The 17,862-nt window shown below is 41.6% G+C and overlaps 1 protein-coding gene across 9 annotated transcripts in view; it reads left to right on the forward strand.

Annotated features, from left to right (window-relative positions):
- Window positions 1-16,304, forward strand: part of CDC42 (cell division cycle 42) — a 49,846-nt gene extending 33,542 nt beyond the window's left edge. For 8 of the 9 annotated variants that reach the window (XM_038376657.2, XM_038376658.1, XM_038376659.1 and 5 more), the window contains 3 exons: window positions 6,055-6,164; window positions 6,277-6,474; window positions 14,886-16,304. In XM_038376657.2, the coding sequence (XP_038232585.1) occupies window positions 6,055-6,164; window positions 6,277-6,474; window positions 14,886-14,975 (398 nt within the window). In that variant the 3' untranslated portion in view covers window positions 14,976-16,304. Of the gene's footprint in view, window positions 1-6,054; window positions 6,165-6,276; window positions 6,475-13,354 lie in introns of all 9 variants that reach the window. The other variant, XM_038376661.2, reaches the window with a different exon arrangement.
- The last annotated feature ends 1,558 nt before the right edge of the window (window positions 16,305-17,862 follow it).

The following is a 17,862-nucleotide window of genomic DNA, read 5'->3' on the forward strand; positions in this document are numbered from 1 at the left end:
CCAAATCAGACAGTGAAGAGTTACAAAGCGATCTCACTAAACTGGGTGACTGGTTAACAAAATGGAAGATGAAATTCAATGTTGTGGAGGCTAAAAGTGTTAACTGGGTTCAAAAAAGAATAGGTCCATCAATGGCTATTAGCCAAGACGGTCAAGGATTCAAACCCATACTCTGGGTGTCCCAAGCCTCTGATAGACAGAAGCTGGGAATGGACAGCAGGGGATGGATCACTGAATGGCCTGTTTTGTTCATTCCATCTGAAGTGCCTGGCATTGGATGCTGTGGAAAATAGGATACTGAGCTAGATGGGTCATTGGTCTGACCCACTAGGGCATTTTTATGTCACTATGAGGTGAATAGAAAAGGAGTACTTGTGACACCTTAGAGACTACATTTATTAGAGCATAAGCTTTCGTGAGCTACAGCTCACTTCATCGGATGCATTTGGTGGAAAAAACAGAGGAGAGATTTATATACACACACAGAGAACATGAAACAATGGGTTTATCATACACACTGTAAGGAGAGTGATCACTTAAGATAAGCCATCACCAGCAGCGGGGAGGGGGGAAAGGAGGAAAACCTTTCATGGTGACAAGCAAGGTAGGCTATTTCCAGCAGTTAACAAGAATATCTGAGGAACAGTGGGGGGTGGGGTGGGGTGGGGGGGAGAAATAACATGGGGAAATAGTTGTGTGTAATGACTCATCCATTCCCAGTCTCTATTCAAGCCTAAGTTAATTATATCCAGTTTGCAAATTAATTCCAATTCAGCAGTCTCTCGTTGGAGTCTGTTTTTGAAGCTTTTTTGCTGAAGGATAGCCACTCTTAGGTCTGTAATCGAGTGATCAGAGAGATTGAAGTGTTCTCCAACTGGTTTTTGAATGTTATAACTCTTGACGTCTGATTTGTGTCCATTCATTCTTTTACGTAGAGACTGTCCAGTTTGACCAATGTACATGGCAGAGGGGCATTGCTGGCACATGATGGCATATATCACATTGGTAGATGCGCAGGTGAATGAGCCTCTGATAGTGTGGCTGATGTGATTAGGCCCTATGATGGTGTCCCCTGAATAGATATGTGGACAGAGTTGGCAACGGGCTTTGTTGCAAGGATAGGTTCCAGGGTTAGTGGTTCTGTTGTGTGGTGTGTGATTGCTGGTGAGTATTTGCTTCAGATTGGAGGGCTGTCTGTAAGCAAGGACTGGCCTGTCTCCCAAGATCTGTGAAAGTGATGGGTCGTCCTTCAGAATAAGTTGTAGATCCTTGATGATGCGTTGGAGAGGTTTTAGTTGGGGGCTGAAGGTGATGGCTAGTGGCGTTCTGTTATTTTCTTTGTTGGGCCTGTCCTGTAGTAGGTGACTTCTGGGTACTCTTCTGGCTCTGTCAATCTGTTTCTTCACTTCAGCAGGTGGGTATAGTAGTTGTAAGAATGCATGATAGAGATCTTGTAGGTGTTTGTCTCTGTCTGAGGGGTTGGAGCAAATGCAGTTATAGCGTAGAGCTTGGCTGTAGACAATGGATCGTGTGGTATGATCTGGATGAAAGCTAGAGGCATGTAGGTAGGAATAGCAGTCAGTAGGTTTCCGATATAGGGTGGTTATGTGACCATCGCTTATTAGCACCGTAGTGTCCAGGAAGTGGATCTCTTGTGTGGACTGGTCCAGGCTGAGGTTGATGGTGGGATGGAAATTGTTGAAATCATGGTGGAATTCCTCAAGGGCTTCTTTTCCATGGGTCCAGACGATGAAGATGTCATCAATGTAGCGCAAGTAGAGTAGGGGCATTAGGAGATGAGAGCTAAGGAAGCGTTGTTCTAAGTCAGCCATAAAAACGTTGGCATACTGTGGGGCCATGCGGGTACCCATCGCAGTGCCGCTGACTTGAAGGTATACATTGTCCCCAAATGTGAAATAGTTAGGGGTGAGGACAAAGTCACAAAGTTCAGCCACCAGGTTAGCCGTGACATTATCGGGGATACTGTTCCTGACGGCTTGTGGCCCATCTTTGTGTGGAATGTTGGTGTAGAGGCTTCTACATCCATAGTGGCTAGGATGGTGTTTTTAGGAAGATCACCAATGGACTGTAGTTTCCTTAGGAAGTTAGTGGTGTCTCGAAGATAGCTGGGAGTGCTGGTAACGTAGGGCCTGAGGAGGGAGTCTACATAGCCAGACAATCCTGCTGTCAGGGTGCCAATGCCTGAGATGATGGGGCGTCCAGGATTTCCAGGTTTATGGATCTTGGGTAGCAGATAGAATACCCCAGATCGGGGTTCTAGGGGTGTGTCTGTGCGGATTTGTTCTTGTGCTTTTTCAGGGAGTTTCTTGAGCAAATGCTGTAGTTTCTTTTGGTAACTCTCAGTGGGATCAGAGGGTAATGGCTTGTAGAAAATGGTGTTGGAGAGCTGCCTAGTAGCCTCTTGTTCATACTCCGACCTATTCATGATGACGACAGCACCTCCTTTGTCAGCCTTTTTGATTATGATGTCAGTTGTTTCTGAGGCTATGGATGGCATTGTGTTCTGCAAGGCTGAGGTTATGGGGCAAGTGATGCTGCTTTTCCACAATTTCAGCTCGTGCACGTCGGCGGAAGCACTCTATATGTAGAAGTCCAGGCTGCTGTTTCGACCTTCAGGAGGAGTCCACCCAGAATCCTTCTTTTTGTAGTGTTGGTAGGAAGGTCTCTGTGGGTTAGAACAACGCTTCCTCAGCTCTCGTCTCCTAATGCCCCTCTCTACTTGCGCTACATTGATGACATCTTCATCATCTGGACCCATGGAAAAGAAGCCCTTGAGGAACTCCACCATGATTTCAACAATTTCCATCCCACCATCAACCTCAGCCTGGACCAGTCCACACAAGAGATCCACTTCCTGGACACTATGGTGCTAATAAGCGATGGTCACATAAACACCACCCTATATAGGAAACTTACTGACCTCTATTCCTACCTGCATGCCTCTAGCTTTCATCCAGATCATACCACACGATCCATTGTCTACAGCCAAGCTCTACGCTATAACCGCATTTGCTCCAACCCCTCAGACAGAGACACACCTACAAGATCTCTATCATGCATTCTTACAACTACAATACCCACCTGCTGAAGTGAAGAAACAGATTGACAGAGCCAGAAGAGTACCCAGAAGTCACCTACTACAGGACAGGCCCAACAAAGAAAATAACAGAACACCACTAGCCATCACCTTCAGCCCCCAACTAAAACCTCTCCAACGCATCATCAAGGATCTACAACCTATTCTGAAGGACGACCCATCACTTTCACAGATCTTGGGAGACAGGCCAGTCCTTGCTTACAGACAGCCCCCCAATCTGAAGCAAATAGTCACCAGCAACCACACACCACACAACGGAACCACCAACCCAGGAACCTATCCTTGCAACAAAGCCCGTTGCCAACTCGGTCCACATATCTATTCAGGGGACGCCATCATAGGGCCTAATCACATCAGCCACACTATCAGAGGCTCGTTCACCTGCGCATCTACCAATGTGATATATGCCATCCTGTGCCAACAATGCCCCTCTGCCATGTACATTGGTCAAACTGGACAGTCTCTATGTAAAAGAATGAATGGACACAAATCAGACGTCAAGAGTTATAACATTCAAAAACCAGTCGGAGAACACTTCAATCTCTCTGATCACTCGATTACAGACCTAAGAGTGGCTATCCTTCAGCAAAAAAGCTTCAAAAACAGACTCCAATGAGAGACTGCTGAATTGGAATTAATTTGCAAACTGGATACAATTAACTCTAGGCTTGAATAGAGACTGGGAATGGATGAGTCACTACACACAACTATTTCCTCATGTTGTTTCTCCCATCCCACCCCACCCCACCCAACCCCCCACTGTTGCTCAGATATTCTTGTTAACTGCTGGAAATAGCCTACCTTGCTTGTCACCATGAAAGGTTTTCCTCCTTTCCCCCCTCCCCGCTGCTGGTGATGGCTTATCTTAAGTGATCACTCTCCTTAGTGTGTATGATAAACCCATTGTTTCAAGTTCTCTCTGTGTATATCAATCTCCCCTTTGTTTTTTCCACCAAATGCATCTGATGAAGTGAGCTGTAGCTCACGAAAGCTTATGCTCTAATAAATTTTAGTCTCTTTAGGTGCCACAAGTCCTCCTTTTCTTTTTGCAAATACAGACTAACACAGCTGCTACTCTGAAACCTGGATTACTAGAAACACTGAAAGGAAATGAGGACTTCTTATTTAGATCAGTTTATGGGAAAAGTTTGTTGATGCCATTAATGCTATAAATATTTTACAATTTGTAGAGCAAGTCTTTGACTGCATGTTGTTAATGAGAGAGACTGGAATTGTTTACCAGCTCAACTCTAAGATAGGTTAATTGTACAGAAAATAGTTAACATCAAATAGCAGTCGTTATTTGTCCATGTTACAAAACCCATTATAACTGATGTCCTTGTTTAAATATCAGTAATTCAATATTGATTGGGCCTTGGAAACCACTCTTTTTTGCCACTAGAGGCAGTTCCATATTAGAACTGATTTGCTGAGGATGCATTCATTGCTGCTTGTCTGTGCTGCAGCTATCTAGAGATGAACAGGTGACTGCTCTCTAAATCTGTGAATCCAGTACCTTTCCTCACTTGACTGTTTCTTAAAATCCTTCTTTAAATCTGCACAACGCTTTCAAAAGACTAGCCTAGGAGCTTAAATTTGTAACTTTGCTAGACACTAAAAGTAATACTTTTAATAAAGACTCTGGATTAATGGCTTATTACAACAATCTGTAACCCATTAAACCTCCCTTTTTGTCCTACAACTAAAGGGGTGTTAATGGGCCACCTCACCTTAAATGTTTTCTTAGTTTAGTGTAGGTAGTTACAAGGTTGAACAGAGAGAATGTATTCTATTTAGCTGTGATACTCTTAGCACCTTTCCCAGTCCTGAGGAAGATCTCTGTGTAGCTTGGAAACCTGCGTCTCTCACCAACAGAAGAACTTCTCAACCTGTGTCTTCTCACCAAAAAAATCTTCCCTCACCCACCTTGTCTTTCTAAAAAGCAAAGGCAGAGATGTTGATCACTTTGGTACTTAATCCTAACTATTGAGTTAGGCAAAATCTAACTGTGCCCTGCAAAGAGGGAGGAACCATCTCATAGCCTTGAAGAAGTGAGCCTTGTGGCATCCCTTTAGATCACATCATCATCCAGGCCCTTCTTGGGCCGCCTTAAGGCATTTAAGGTGGTGCTGTCATATGATTTGGATCCTTCATAATCCTAACTACTCCCCCTTAAATCTGTAGTTTCTGTAACACTATTATCAAATAGTCTCCATCTCTGCTTCACTTTTATCTTTAATTGATAAAGCCTTTATTCTGTAATCTGCATCTGATATTAAAACTTTTTCTCACCACCCTAGCTTCATTTTTTTTGTATCATTTCTGTAACTTCATTTTTTGCTTAGGCTTTTTCCATGGGAACAGTTTGCGTTGGTGGCACAAGACTTTTTAATGAACAAAGATGACTTCCAGCATGCTGTTATCAAATTTAAGCACCTCTTGTGTGTGGACTCTGCTGTAGCTAGAATTTGCAGAACTGTACAATCAAGAGTAAAGAATTCTAGAGTTTGAAATACTTATGATTTGAAACTTAGTTGTATATGGGGATTCTCTGATTCTTTTTTGAAAATGTTGTGCTTGCATCACTCAAAGGGCAGAGTTAAGGTAATTTTGATGGGGTATTTCCTTCTGAGTGTAGTGGTGATGTGCTGTGTTGAACTGGGTGTGAAGACCATGCTTTCTATAAATTGTTGTTTTTTGGTTGCCATGTAACATACATGACATAAATAGATTTCTGCCCCGTTATGTGGGAGTGGGAGGTGGTATTCTCTAATGGTTAAGGTTAAGCAAAATGTCTTTTTATTGGAATACAAATTGGATATGCAACTCTTCACCAATACATCCTATAAACATTTGTAATTTGACTAAAAGAATCCTTCTCTAGGAGAGGCTTCTGAAGGCTCCCCTTTTAAAGCTGCTGTTTTTCTTTTTTCTAGGACAGGAAGATTATGACAGATTGCGACCCCTCAGCTATCCACAGACCGATGTGTTTCTGGTTTGTTTTTCAGTGGTTTCTCCCTCTTCATTTGAAAATGTGAAAGAAAAGGTTTGTCATATCTTTCTACCCAAAGCTGGAACTGTAGCAATGCTTTACGCAATTTCAAATGATATTGCCTCATGAACTTGAATAGTAACAATACGTTCTTTGTCCCCTTTAGTGGGTACCTGAAATTACTCACCATTGTCCAAAAACCCCTTTCCTGCTTGTTGGGACCCAAATTGATCTCAGAGATGATCCCTCAACAATTGAGAAGCTTGCCAAGAACAAGCAGAAGCCCATAACTCCAGAGACTGCTGAAAAACTGGCCCGGGACCTGAAGGCTGTCAAATATGTGGAGTGTTCTGCACTTACACAGGTGAGAATCGTCCACTAACCATCTCTCATACTTGTGTTCACTGCTCATTTTTTTTCCTCCTTCACAGCTGTGGAGTATAGGTAAATAGGACATGTTAAAAGGTGAAAGTGCTCTTTCTGCTGGTATGGATGCAAAATGGCTGAGCAGAAAGGAAGTTTCTGAGGAATGAGGGATTAGAAGTGGCACAAAGAAAATCCTAGCATGGAGAGTAAGCAGTCTAACTAGAGGGAGATGGGGAATTGTGTGGTTAGAAGAGGGATCTTATGCCTGGGTTTGTTCTGTGTTGGAGGAACTGCAGTGTAGTGTTAATTATTTAAAGAGCACATTTAAATAGGAAGCTGTGATCTGGATGGTTTGTGGGTTAGGACACAGGATTAAGTTTATCATCGGGGAAAGCAGATACTTTTTGGCCAATGTCAGTTTTCTGCTGTTTAAAGAAGGTTAAATTAACATGGCCCCCCCCACCCCGCCAGGCTAATAACCTTATAGTAGTCTTGAAAGTCTTTCCCTTCCTGTGCAGCCTATGGTGAGCTGTTTCTTATGTCTGCCTCCCACCAGAAATCTAATGTGTCACCAACTAACAATGAAATGTCAACCCTAAGACATTACACACATCCACAGAAATGGAGATAAACGGTGGTGGCTGTTTATTTAAAAAAAAAAAAATAAACTCCAACATGTTTAACTTTAAAGCCAGTGGTGATTTAAGGCCAATGAAATTGGAAATCCTCTGGAGGTCTTAGAGAGTAGGTCAGCTTCTTTTATTACATAGACCCTAGTAATTTAAAATCTTGGCATGCTTGCTCTTAATAACATAATTGTTAAAATATTACTAATCTGACTTTAATACACAGACAGCTGAAAATTGAGAGTTGGCTTATGTCCCTGCCTTACATGCGTGGGGAACTGTAGAAAGATATGAGATACAAAATGTCATGCTTTTCTCAGTTCCATGCATTGTCTTGGCCCAGTATCTGGAGTATGAAGCCTTACTTCAGTTTCCTGTATTCTGTAAATCTTGCCTCAACTCCAAATTTGTTGTTCACAGATTTCAAGGCCAGAAGGGAACATTATGATCATCTAATCAGACCTCCTGTATAATGCAAGTCATAAACACCTCCAAAATAATTCCTAGAGCAGATGTTTGAGGAAAACAACCAACCTTTATTTAAAAATTCAGTGATGGAGAATCCACCTTGACCCTCTGTAAATTGTTCCAATGTTTTTAATTACCCTCATTGGAAAAAAATGCCGTAATTGTTTAACTTCAACTTCCAGCCTTTGGATCATGTTATACCTTTTTCTGCTAGATTGAAGAGCCCATTATTAAACATTTGTTCCCTGTGTAGGTGCTTACAAACTGTAAGCAAGGCACCCCTTAACCTTCTCTTAGTTTAAGCTAAGTAGATAGACTCGGAGCTCAGTCACTGTCAGGCATGTTTTCTAATCCTTTAATCATTTTCGTGGCACTTGTCTGAACTCTCTCCAATTTATCAACATCCTCCTTGAATTGTAGGTACCAAAACTGGACACTGTATTCCAGCAGTGGTTGCTCCAGTGTCAAATACAGAGGTAAAATCTCTGTGCTCCTCCTCAAGATTCCCCTATTTATGCATCCCAGGATCACTTTGGCTCTTGGCCACAGTGTCACATTGGCAGTTCCATGTTTAGCTGATTATTCACCACAACCCCCAGAGTCACTGTTTCCCAGGAAGATTTAAATCCAGGTTTTCTGTTTGCTGATTTTAAATTGATTTAAATCTGTGATTTGAATCATTCCACCCTGTTTACAACTGTACACATGCTGCTAACCAGGTTCTGGTACATTCTTGCTGAACAGTGTGTCCAGGGACTTTCTTACCCATGGCAGTGAAATTAGAGGCAACTCCCCCAGTAATCCATGGCATGGACTTCAGTTCTTTTACTTACTTTTTTTGCAGGCTTTGAGCAAATGCAAGATAAGATCATTGTGTTTTAAATTGCATGCAGCACTGATGGTTGTTGGAGTAAGAACTCATTCAGTATCAGAAATTCAGCATCCGTCAGTTACTTCCAGATATTGAAATAGAAACTACATACTCAAAATTTTGCAGGAGGAGAAATTTCCATATTTCCTGGGGCTCTGTTTCTTGCTTTCCATATATTCTAGAAATAGTAGTTCAATTTGTAAGAAACTAACTTTATCTCAGACCATCTGGAAGCTTTTTTTCCTCGGGGACTCCATTCTCTTCCAAAATTGAACTAATGCACATCTTGATGATGTCTGAAGATGAAAGCAAGCAGGTCTTTACTTGGGAGTCCCAAATGCATGCACATTGGATCCACTGGTAATTTTACTGCTATCCAATATGAGATTTAAAATTCATGACCAGTATAAAGCGGTGTTGGCTAATGAATAGAGCACTGGCCTGGAAGGGCTGAGTTCTGTTCCTGGCTCTGTCAGTGGCCTGCTGGATGATGGTGGGCAAGTCATTTTTTCCCCCATCATTTAAAATAAGGATAATGTGATTGACCTCATGTAAAGCACTTTGAGATCCATGGATGAGAAGCGCTATATAAGAGCAAGATGGTGGTATTGTGTTGTGACATTCCCATCAATGGGTTAAGATGCCTTTCATGCCTCACCTCTTGTGTCCATGGATTGCTGCTGTTCTACTGTCTACTCCTTTAATATTAAATAGAGTAGTTAGTGGTTTTTCCAGGGCTGTGGGAAAAGGGGATGGATAAATAGCTCTTAAATATAAATGATCCCCTGAGTACTAATACCTTGTTTACCAAAATTACTGTTGGTGGTTAGCTGGAGTAAACAAACTGTTTACTTGTGGTCTTTTGTATGACCCAAATATACTTTTGTTGTGCATCTCTAAACTTGCCCAGTAATTCTTAATGGAAAAAATTGTAGGTCCACCAATTTTTTATTCTCTTCATCTTTTTAATTCCCTGTTTTTTAATTTGCTACTGTATCTTTATTTTTTTAACTAAATCAGCCACAACCACTGAACAAAAACTTATACACCCAGAAGCCTGCAGAGGAAGCTAAAGTTCCTAGTTTAGCTTCCACCTGCTGATCTATTGTATGTGAGCTAAATGTAAAAGGAACCTGACTTTCCCTGGGTAGGATTAGTCTCTCTTCTTCCTTCTAGGGAAACTCATCAAATCTGGCATCAGGGAAACGGACCAGAATTGTATGGACCTTGTTGGTTTCCCTTTGCAATGGATTCTATATGTAAAGTGCTTCTCCACTGCTGGCAGTGTCATGGCTAGTGACAGGCAAGTGATTGGGAAACCTGGTGGAGTTGCTTCCATGTGGCAGACAGACACAACGCTTGATGGATGGGATTTAGTCTTTTGAGGGGAAAAATAAATTTCAAGCTCCAGTGTTTACGTCAAAGTAATAGTGAATCATAGGCAGATAAGTTCTGGGACTTTGATGTGAAGATAAACATGCACCTATCTGGTACACACCTTGTGTTGACTGGATGAGTCTCTGTTGTACAGCACTGGAGATTCAGTGACAGAGTTTCACATAGGAGGTTCAGGGTAAATTCATGGGCCTCTCTCCTGATTTGAGAGGAAGGGTAATATTGTGGTTAAGACTGTTCCTAGCTCTGCTAATAGACTTCCTTTGGTAAATCAGCACCTCAATCCATCTGTAAAAGGTGTGTAATACTTCCCTATGTCATAAGAGGGTTGTGAGCTGCTTGGATGCTAATTGTATGTTGCTGAAAAACCTATAGCTTTCTTTCTTCTTTCTTCTTTCTTTCCGTGCCTTAAAAAGTAGGTGTTTGTGACTATGAAGAGCTACTTAACCTGCTTTTGGTCTGTTGTCTCCTCAGTATATCACTTTTACAGCCTAATCTTTTTTTTTTTTGTTTTGTTTTTTAAACTGGTTGTCTTCCTCTTTCCCTACTAAGTCAGACTTCAGCATTGTTAACTGACCATCTTGACACATCCATATTCAGTCTGAGTCATGTTTTGAATAAGGATTTCAAGCAAGGCTCTTAATGGATTACCTTTTTTCTCCATGTCAAAGACCCCCTTGATTTGAAATCTATTTTCAAAGTAGTTCCGTATCTGCCCTTGTGAGGTTAGTCACTTGGCTTTTCAATTTTTTTTCTCTCTCCTCTGTTTGGTGTTTTTGAAAGATCCACAGAAACAAAAGGAGAAACTCTTCCTTTCTGTAAGAAATGAAAACTATTTTACACAAAATGTTTGACATATGTATGAAGCATAGAGGAGAAACACTTTTTTCCAGTCATCTTTCAGTTGTAACAATCTTAGATGTTACCTGTAACAATAATAGGCTTAAAAATTTTCAGCTAGAGGTGATTTTTTCTCCCAAAAGGCAACTCTTCTTTAATGGATTCTAAGGTCTTTCTCTGCTAAATTGAAGAGCACATTATTACATATTTGTTCCTCAGGTAGGTACTTACAGACAATCAAGTCACCCCTTAACCTTCTCTTTAAGATAATTAGATTGACCTCCTTGAGTCTGTCATAGTAAAGCATATTTTCTAATCCTTTATTCATTTTTGTGGCTCTTCTCTGCACCTTCTTTATCAACATCTTTCTTGTACTGTGGGCACCAGAACTGGACAAAATATTCTACCAGTAGTTGCACCATTGCCACATAAAATAAAACAGATAAAATAACCTCTCTACTCCTACTCAAGATACCCCTGTTCATGCATCCCAGGGTTGCATTAGCTCTCTTAAACACAGTCACACTGGGAGCTCGTGTTGGGCTAATTATCCACCAAGACCCCCACATTTTTTTTAGAGTCACTGCTGCTCAAGATAGTCTCCTGTTCTGTGAGTACGGCCTATAGTCTTTGTTTTTAGATTGGGGCGGGCAAACTTTTTGGCCTGAAGGCCACATAGGGTTTCCAAAATTGTATGGAAGGCTGGTTAGGGGAGGCTGTGTCTTCCCAAACAGCCAGGTGTGGCCCGGCCCCTGCCTCCTATCCAACCCCCCCCCCCATCCCGCCCCCCTGATGGCTCCCCTGGGACTCCTGCCCCATCTAACTCCCCTGCCCCTCTATTCACCCCCCTCTGTCCCTGCGCTGCCTTGCGCCGTCAGTCACCGTTGCTCTACAGCTGTGCTGCCCAGAGCACTGGGTCAGGCAGTGGCTCTGCAACTGCGCTGCCTGGCTGCCCAGAGCGTTGTGCCGGTGGCGTGGTGTGCTGAGGCTGTGGGGGAGGGGACGGGGACTAGCCTCCCAGGCCAGGAGCTCAGGGGCTTGGCAGGAGGGTGCTGCGGGCTGGATGTGGCCCACGGGGCCGTAGTTTGCCCACCTCTGTTGTAATTTGCTTGTGCCCATTTTATGAAGTGATCCATATCACCGAGTCAGTGACCAGTCCCCTTCGTTATTTACTGCTTCCCCAGTTTGTGTCCTCTGCAAACTCTAAAGCACAACTAGATATATTCCCATATACACGCATCTAAAAACCTACACTAAAGCTTTTCCTAAAACCAATATTCAAAGCTGAGTGCTTTTCCCAATCAAATCAGTGGGGGAGAAATGCTTTTCAACTTGGGTGACTGAACTTCCTCCCTATGCACAGATGGTAGTCTCTGAGGAATGAGTTTTACCTTTTGTTTCTTATCCTGGAAACCTCTTTCTCTGAATTTCTGCAGGTCACACTCATGACAGTAAAGTTAGCAAATCCAATTAGTATAAACTGAGCAATGTTTCTCTTCTGGTGCCCACGTGTAACTTAGAATTGTATGGCAGTGAGAATATATTGTAGAATTCTTGTTTCTGTAGAGCTGATGCAGCGGTTCTCAAACTGTGGTTCAGTACCCCATTTTAATGGGATCACCAGGGCCAGCATTAGATTTGCTGGGGCCCAGGGCTGAAGCCCAAGGAGCCCCCCTCCTTCCAGGGTGGTGGGGCTATCTCCTTGCCCCTCCCTCCCCGTGGTCATGTAGTAATTTCATTGTCAGAAGGAGGTCATGGTGCAATGAAGTTTGAGAACTGCTGAGCTCAAATGCATGCTTTGTGCTCAGGTGTATCCCTTGCAGACTTCTTAAAGCTTTTGACTGCTTGCTTGATGTTGGATTCCATAGTGTCAAAGAAGCATTCCAATTCTAACATCGTTTTTCTGTCTCCCTGTAACTTGAGTGGTTATAATACTTGCTTTAGTAACAACATAGTTGACTAACTGGAATATACCATTTCTATAGTTTGCTCTCTACATGTCAAAATAATAGCACTGATAAGGCATTGCCTTATGTTAAATGACTGAGCCCTTACATTGGAAGAGTGGTTTATCAAGCACAAGTTCTGCTTCCGTCCCAGCATGAACGTGCCCAACAGTCTGTGTTGGAATTCTTCAGTTTTCAGGGGCTGAATTCACATAGCAGTTTTAAGTGGTACCTTGAAATTACTGGACTAACTGCTTCTGCAGTAAGTGGGGAACATCAGCACAAGTTTGAAACTTCACATACCTAAAATGCTAACGTACCTAATATGGATAGGAAAGAGATGTACCTGACCTTCCATCACAGCCACATGGGACAAGCTACTTTTGTTTGTATGTAAAACTCATTGGGAATGTTCAGTCTAATAGTTCAGATAGGTTGCAGCAATGATTCTGTTAAGACACCAGTATTCTCACTAACCTCTGCTATGTTTGTCCTTATGGGTGTACGTGTTTCATCCAGTTGTTGGCTTTCTGTACACTTCTGTCTTGTTTGATCTCCTAATCATCTAAATGGTGAATTATTTTCACCAGGATCTACTTTGTTACAACAAAGTAAAACTGCTTGCTGCTTCTGTGAATTCAGCCCAACTTATCCTGAATGCTCTTTATCTGCTTGTTTTTCTCTAATCCTCTAACCTGGCTGCTGTTTTTTCTCCTCCCCTCTGTCTTGTAGAGAGGTCTGAAGAATGTGTTTGATGAGGCTATCCTAGCTGCCCTCGAGCCTCCGGAAACTCAGCCCAAAAGGAAGTGCTGTATATTCTAAACTGTTTTCTCCTTCCCCTCTTGCTGCTGCTTCTTCTGTCCCACTACTGTAGAAACTTGATTAAAAATGAATAAAACCATCCTGATTGAAAGCTTCCGTGTCTCTGCTTAACATCTTAGAGCAACCTCTGTATTAGCTTTTGGACTGAAAACAACATATACAGTTCCTTAGTAAAACATTTGTGACTGTGGAACATGAACTGGACTTTAACTCTTTGCTGCTTGAGTTGCCAGATGTTGATAACTTTACAATTTAGGCTATTGGGGGGAAAGGCCTGGGTGTGTCATTTAAAAACTGAACAACAACAAAAAAACCCTCATCAAGAAGGAATAAAGACATGTTTAATCTTCCTGAGCTCCAACTGGAAAAAAAATGCACACTTCATTTTCTACTTGAGTCTATTGTTAACTGTATTTGCATGATAAACATACATGAAAGTGACCTGCAAGTAATGGTGTAATGTGAAGGATTTTCTGGTTCTCCTTTGTGCAGTGAGACTTTCTGTTGCTATTGCTTTGGCTGTCTGTGCTATAGTGGAGTATTTGTCAGTCCTCGAGGGAAGGAAATATCAATGTATCTGCTACTGCTTTACAAAGATGTTAAATTCTTGCTTTCACTAACACCAGTAGATCTCTTCATTTTAATAATTGATTCTTAAAGCTTGTTAATGTAACATGTAAAGTTTGCCTTTTAATTTCATGCTTCTGATTTTTGTCTTAAGGGGAAAAACTTCAATTGTAGTTTAAATTTTGGAATTAAAAATTGCAGTTTGTATAAATGACTACTGAAGCTTTATTTCTGTTTGCATTCACTGGCTTCAATTTAACATTTATACAAGTTATAGTACCCATTTTGTAATTCTCCCATTTGAATTCTCTTATGGATACCATGCACAGCTTCTGAAATCTACCTGGCTACTGCTAAACATTTGGTGTGGGGAACAGAAGCTTGATTGAAATATACCAGACTGCAATCCATCTTTGCATGCTTGCCGCCTGTATAACACAGGTGTCACTGCAACATGTTCTGGAATCATTACTATTCTGTGTTCCAGATCCAGCTGTTTCATCTGAATGCAGTACTTTCTGCTTTGTCATTAGCATGTGAAATTTGTTACCAGCAAACCAATCATAAAACCCCATTGATTGAGGCAATTACTTCTGTATTTGTTTTGCTTCTTATGAAATACGCTGGTCTGCAGAAAATGGTTTCAAACGACTACTGTACTATTCTGAATATCAAATACACTTCTAAAGAACTGCTCAGTACAGCAACACAATTTGGACAAAGCCAAGTTAAGCAAAATGACTTTCTGGAAATTGTAGATCTCAATATTTTATTCACCATTATTGGGGTTTAATTTTGCCTTGGTTTTATTTTTTGTTTTTTTATAACAACCCAGAAAATGAGACCGCCCCTTTTTCTCTTTGCCCCTTTTCAGAAAGGCCTAAAGAATGTATTTGACGAGGCGATATTGGCTGCCCTGGAGCCTCCGGAGCCGAAGAAGAGTCGCAGGTGTGTGCTGCTATGAGCATCCCTCCACAGCCCCTCTGCAAAGCTGATGTTTGATGTCATACTAAAAGCAATGTTTAAATCAAACTAAAGATACAAATTATAAAATTTGTTTTTGCAATAATGACAAATGCCCTGCACTCCCACACTCTCCCTGTGCGAGTTGAGAATGTTAGTGTTCGTTCCCAGTGCCCTTCCCAATTCAGTTAAAGACTAGTTAATTTTGAGTAATTGTGTATCAGAAAATACTGATCATTACTAGTTTTTTATTTTGTTTACTGTTTCTAATTTTTGTTTAAAATCCAGGCATGCTTGTGTTGACTTTCTCTGTAACAGACTAATTCTAGGCTGTGTTACTGAAATCTTGTCCCAAGCTGGCAAGACTCTGATTCATTGACCTTCTGGGGCTATATTCTGTAATCAGCAGGCAGCCTGGGTATGAGCATGTTTCTGACTCAGTTTTGAGGACTGAAATTAAGATGTCCCAAGCTGGTGCTCCTTCTCTAAAAGTTGCCTTGTTACCTCTCCCAGTCACTTTCCTCTGAGCAGGTCAGAAATGCCTACCCTGTCCTTTTAAGTTATGAAACCTTTGAAATGGGAGGTGAATTGTTCCTTTCTCTGCGGATGCGCCACCAACTTGTATTTAAGAAAATTAGTTTATTGGCAGTGGAGGTGAGGAATAGGTCATTTTTTCCCTCAAACTTGACATTACAGGCTTTCATCAAATGTGAAGAAATAATGGCACCTTTTTAAGCACACCCAACTTATAGTTGGTTTTTAACAAGAAAAAAAACCCAAAAAATCACATACTTCTCTCAATCACTGAATTGCTTGGTACGGGCAGGCTTACAAATTGCCAGTATGGTGTTGCTAGGACACTTCTAAAGAGCCTGGGATGTATTAAGGTGAGTTGGGGAAGTGGTGCTAGTGGGTGTATATCCTGCAGAACAGTTCAACCTCCTTTTAGGAGGGGTGGAAAAAAGACCTGCTTCAGTAGGAAAGAACTGCAGGGGAGGGATGTCTAGTGTCCGGTGTGGCACTATAGGGACCAGTTAAGGGAATCCCCTTTATCTGTATTGTGCATGTAAGTAACCCTAAAGCCCGTAAGGTGGGTTCCAGTCTAATAAGGATCATATATGAGATCTTTAGACTCCAGTGTTAATAGGGATTTTACCAAAACTATATTTTGGCTTGCAGATTCAAATTTTTTTAATACATGGAGAATCCTATGTCTTCCCAAATTCCTAATTCTTGTAGACTCATTAATGTTGAACCAATGCTTTTTCATGTCTAAGTTCTTTGTATATGCATTCTTTTCAGATGTATTAAACATGAAATATCTTCACAAGCCCGCCTAAGGGTAATTTTTCCCCCAGACTCTCATTATGGTTCTTTAATGACTTTCAAACACAGCCAACTTTCCCCCTTTGAGCCCTGCTCTCCAATTATGAGTAGCTTTCATTCCATTCTTTACACCTAGTTCCAAATGTTTATCCCTCCCATGGTCTCCTCCCCCATTAATGGTCTCATTTCTGTCAAGCTTGCTGTAATGCTCACAAAGTAACTCTTTCACATCAGAAAATTACTGCTGTAGCATCAGGGTTTGTAAACAGATGTATCCTGTTCGCTTAAACTTAGGGCTGTTGAGATTTTACCATTTAATACAAAAGAAAAGGAGTACTTGTGGCACCTTAGACTAACAAATTTATTTGAGCATAAGCTTTTGTGAGCTACAGCTCACTTCATCGGATGCATTTGGTGGAAAATACAGTGGGGAGATTTACACACACACACACACACACACACAGAACATGAAACAATGGGTTTCATCATACACACTGTAAGGAGAGTGATCACTTAAGATGAGCTATTACCAGCAGAAAGGAAGGGGGAAAAGGAGGAAAACCTTTTGTGGTGATAATCAAGGTGGGCCATTTCCAGAAGTTAACAAGAATGTCTGAGGAAGTAGGACATTCTTGTTAACTGCTGGAAATGGCCCACCTTGATTATCACCACAAAAGGTTTTCCTCCTTTTACCCCCTCCTTCCTGCTGGTAATAGCTCATCTTAAGTGATCACTCTCCTTACAGTGTATAATAAAACCCTTTGTTTCATTTTCTCTGTGCGTGTATATAAATCTCCCCACTGTATTTTCCACCGAATGCATCCGATGAAGTGAGCTGTCGCTCACGAAAGCTTATGCTCAGATAAATTTGTTAGTCTCTAAAGTACCACACGTACTCCTTTTTTGCGAATACAGACTCACACGGCTGCTACTCTGAAACCTGTGGGTGGAAAGGATCTCTAGCAGGCAATTTGGTGGTTGCAAAGGAAAACCTTTAACCTAAGTATTAAGACTAGAAGCAGAATTTTTGGTTTAATGAAAGCTCCGATTCTGCAAAAATTGATATGGCACCAAAGAAGTATCATGCTGCACATCCGTCAGCATGGCGTTCCAAAGTAGTGGGAGTTGTAATCTTTTAAAGAGGAGGCCAAGCCAAGCAACAGAAAAGTGCTTGATGGGCCATGTATCTTCTAGCTAGTAAAACCAAGCCACTTAGGGGAAGAAATTCCCTAGCAGGTTTACTTGTACTAACTCCATCCTTGTGGTAGAATAGCACCTGTATCCAAAGCTTTTTATTCTGAAAATGGTATCTTTAACTGGGTAGAGTGGTCCGACTGAGCAATAGGCCAACCTTTTTTGGTCGCAGGTACTCAGAGCAATACTCATACTATCTTCCTGCTTCAGAGTGGCAGCATGTTAGTCTGTATTCGCAAAAAGAAAAGGAGTACTTGTGGCACCTTAGAGACTAACAAATTTATTTGAGTATAAGCTTTCGTGAGCTACACCTCACTTCATCGGATGCAACTGCTGTTGATTTCTCTCGTAGGCTTATTATTTAGATT

The sequence above is a fragment of the Dermochelys coriacea genome, chromosome 18 (assembly GCF_009764565.3).
Source record: "Dermochelys coriacea isolate rDerCor1 chromosome 18, rDerCor1.pri.v4, whole genome shotgun sequence".
Classification (NCBI taxonomy): domain Eukaryota; kingdom Metazoa; phylum Chordata; order Testudines; family Dermochelyidae; genus Dermochelys; species Dermochelys coriacea.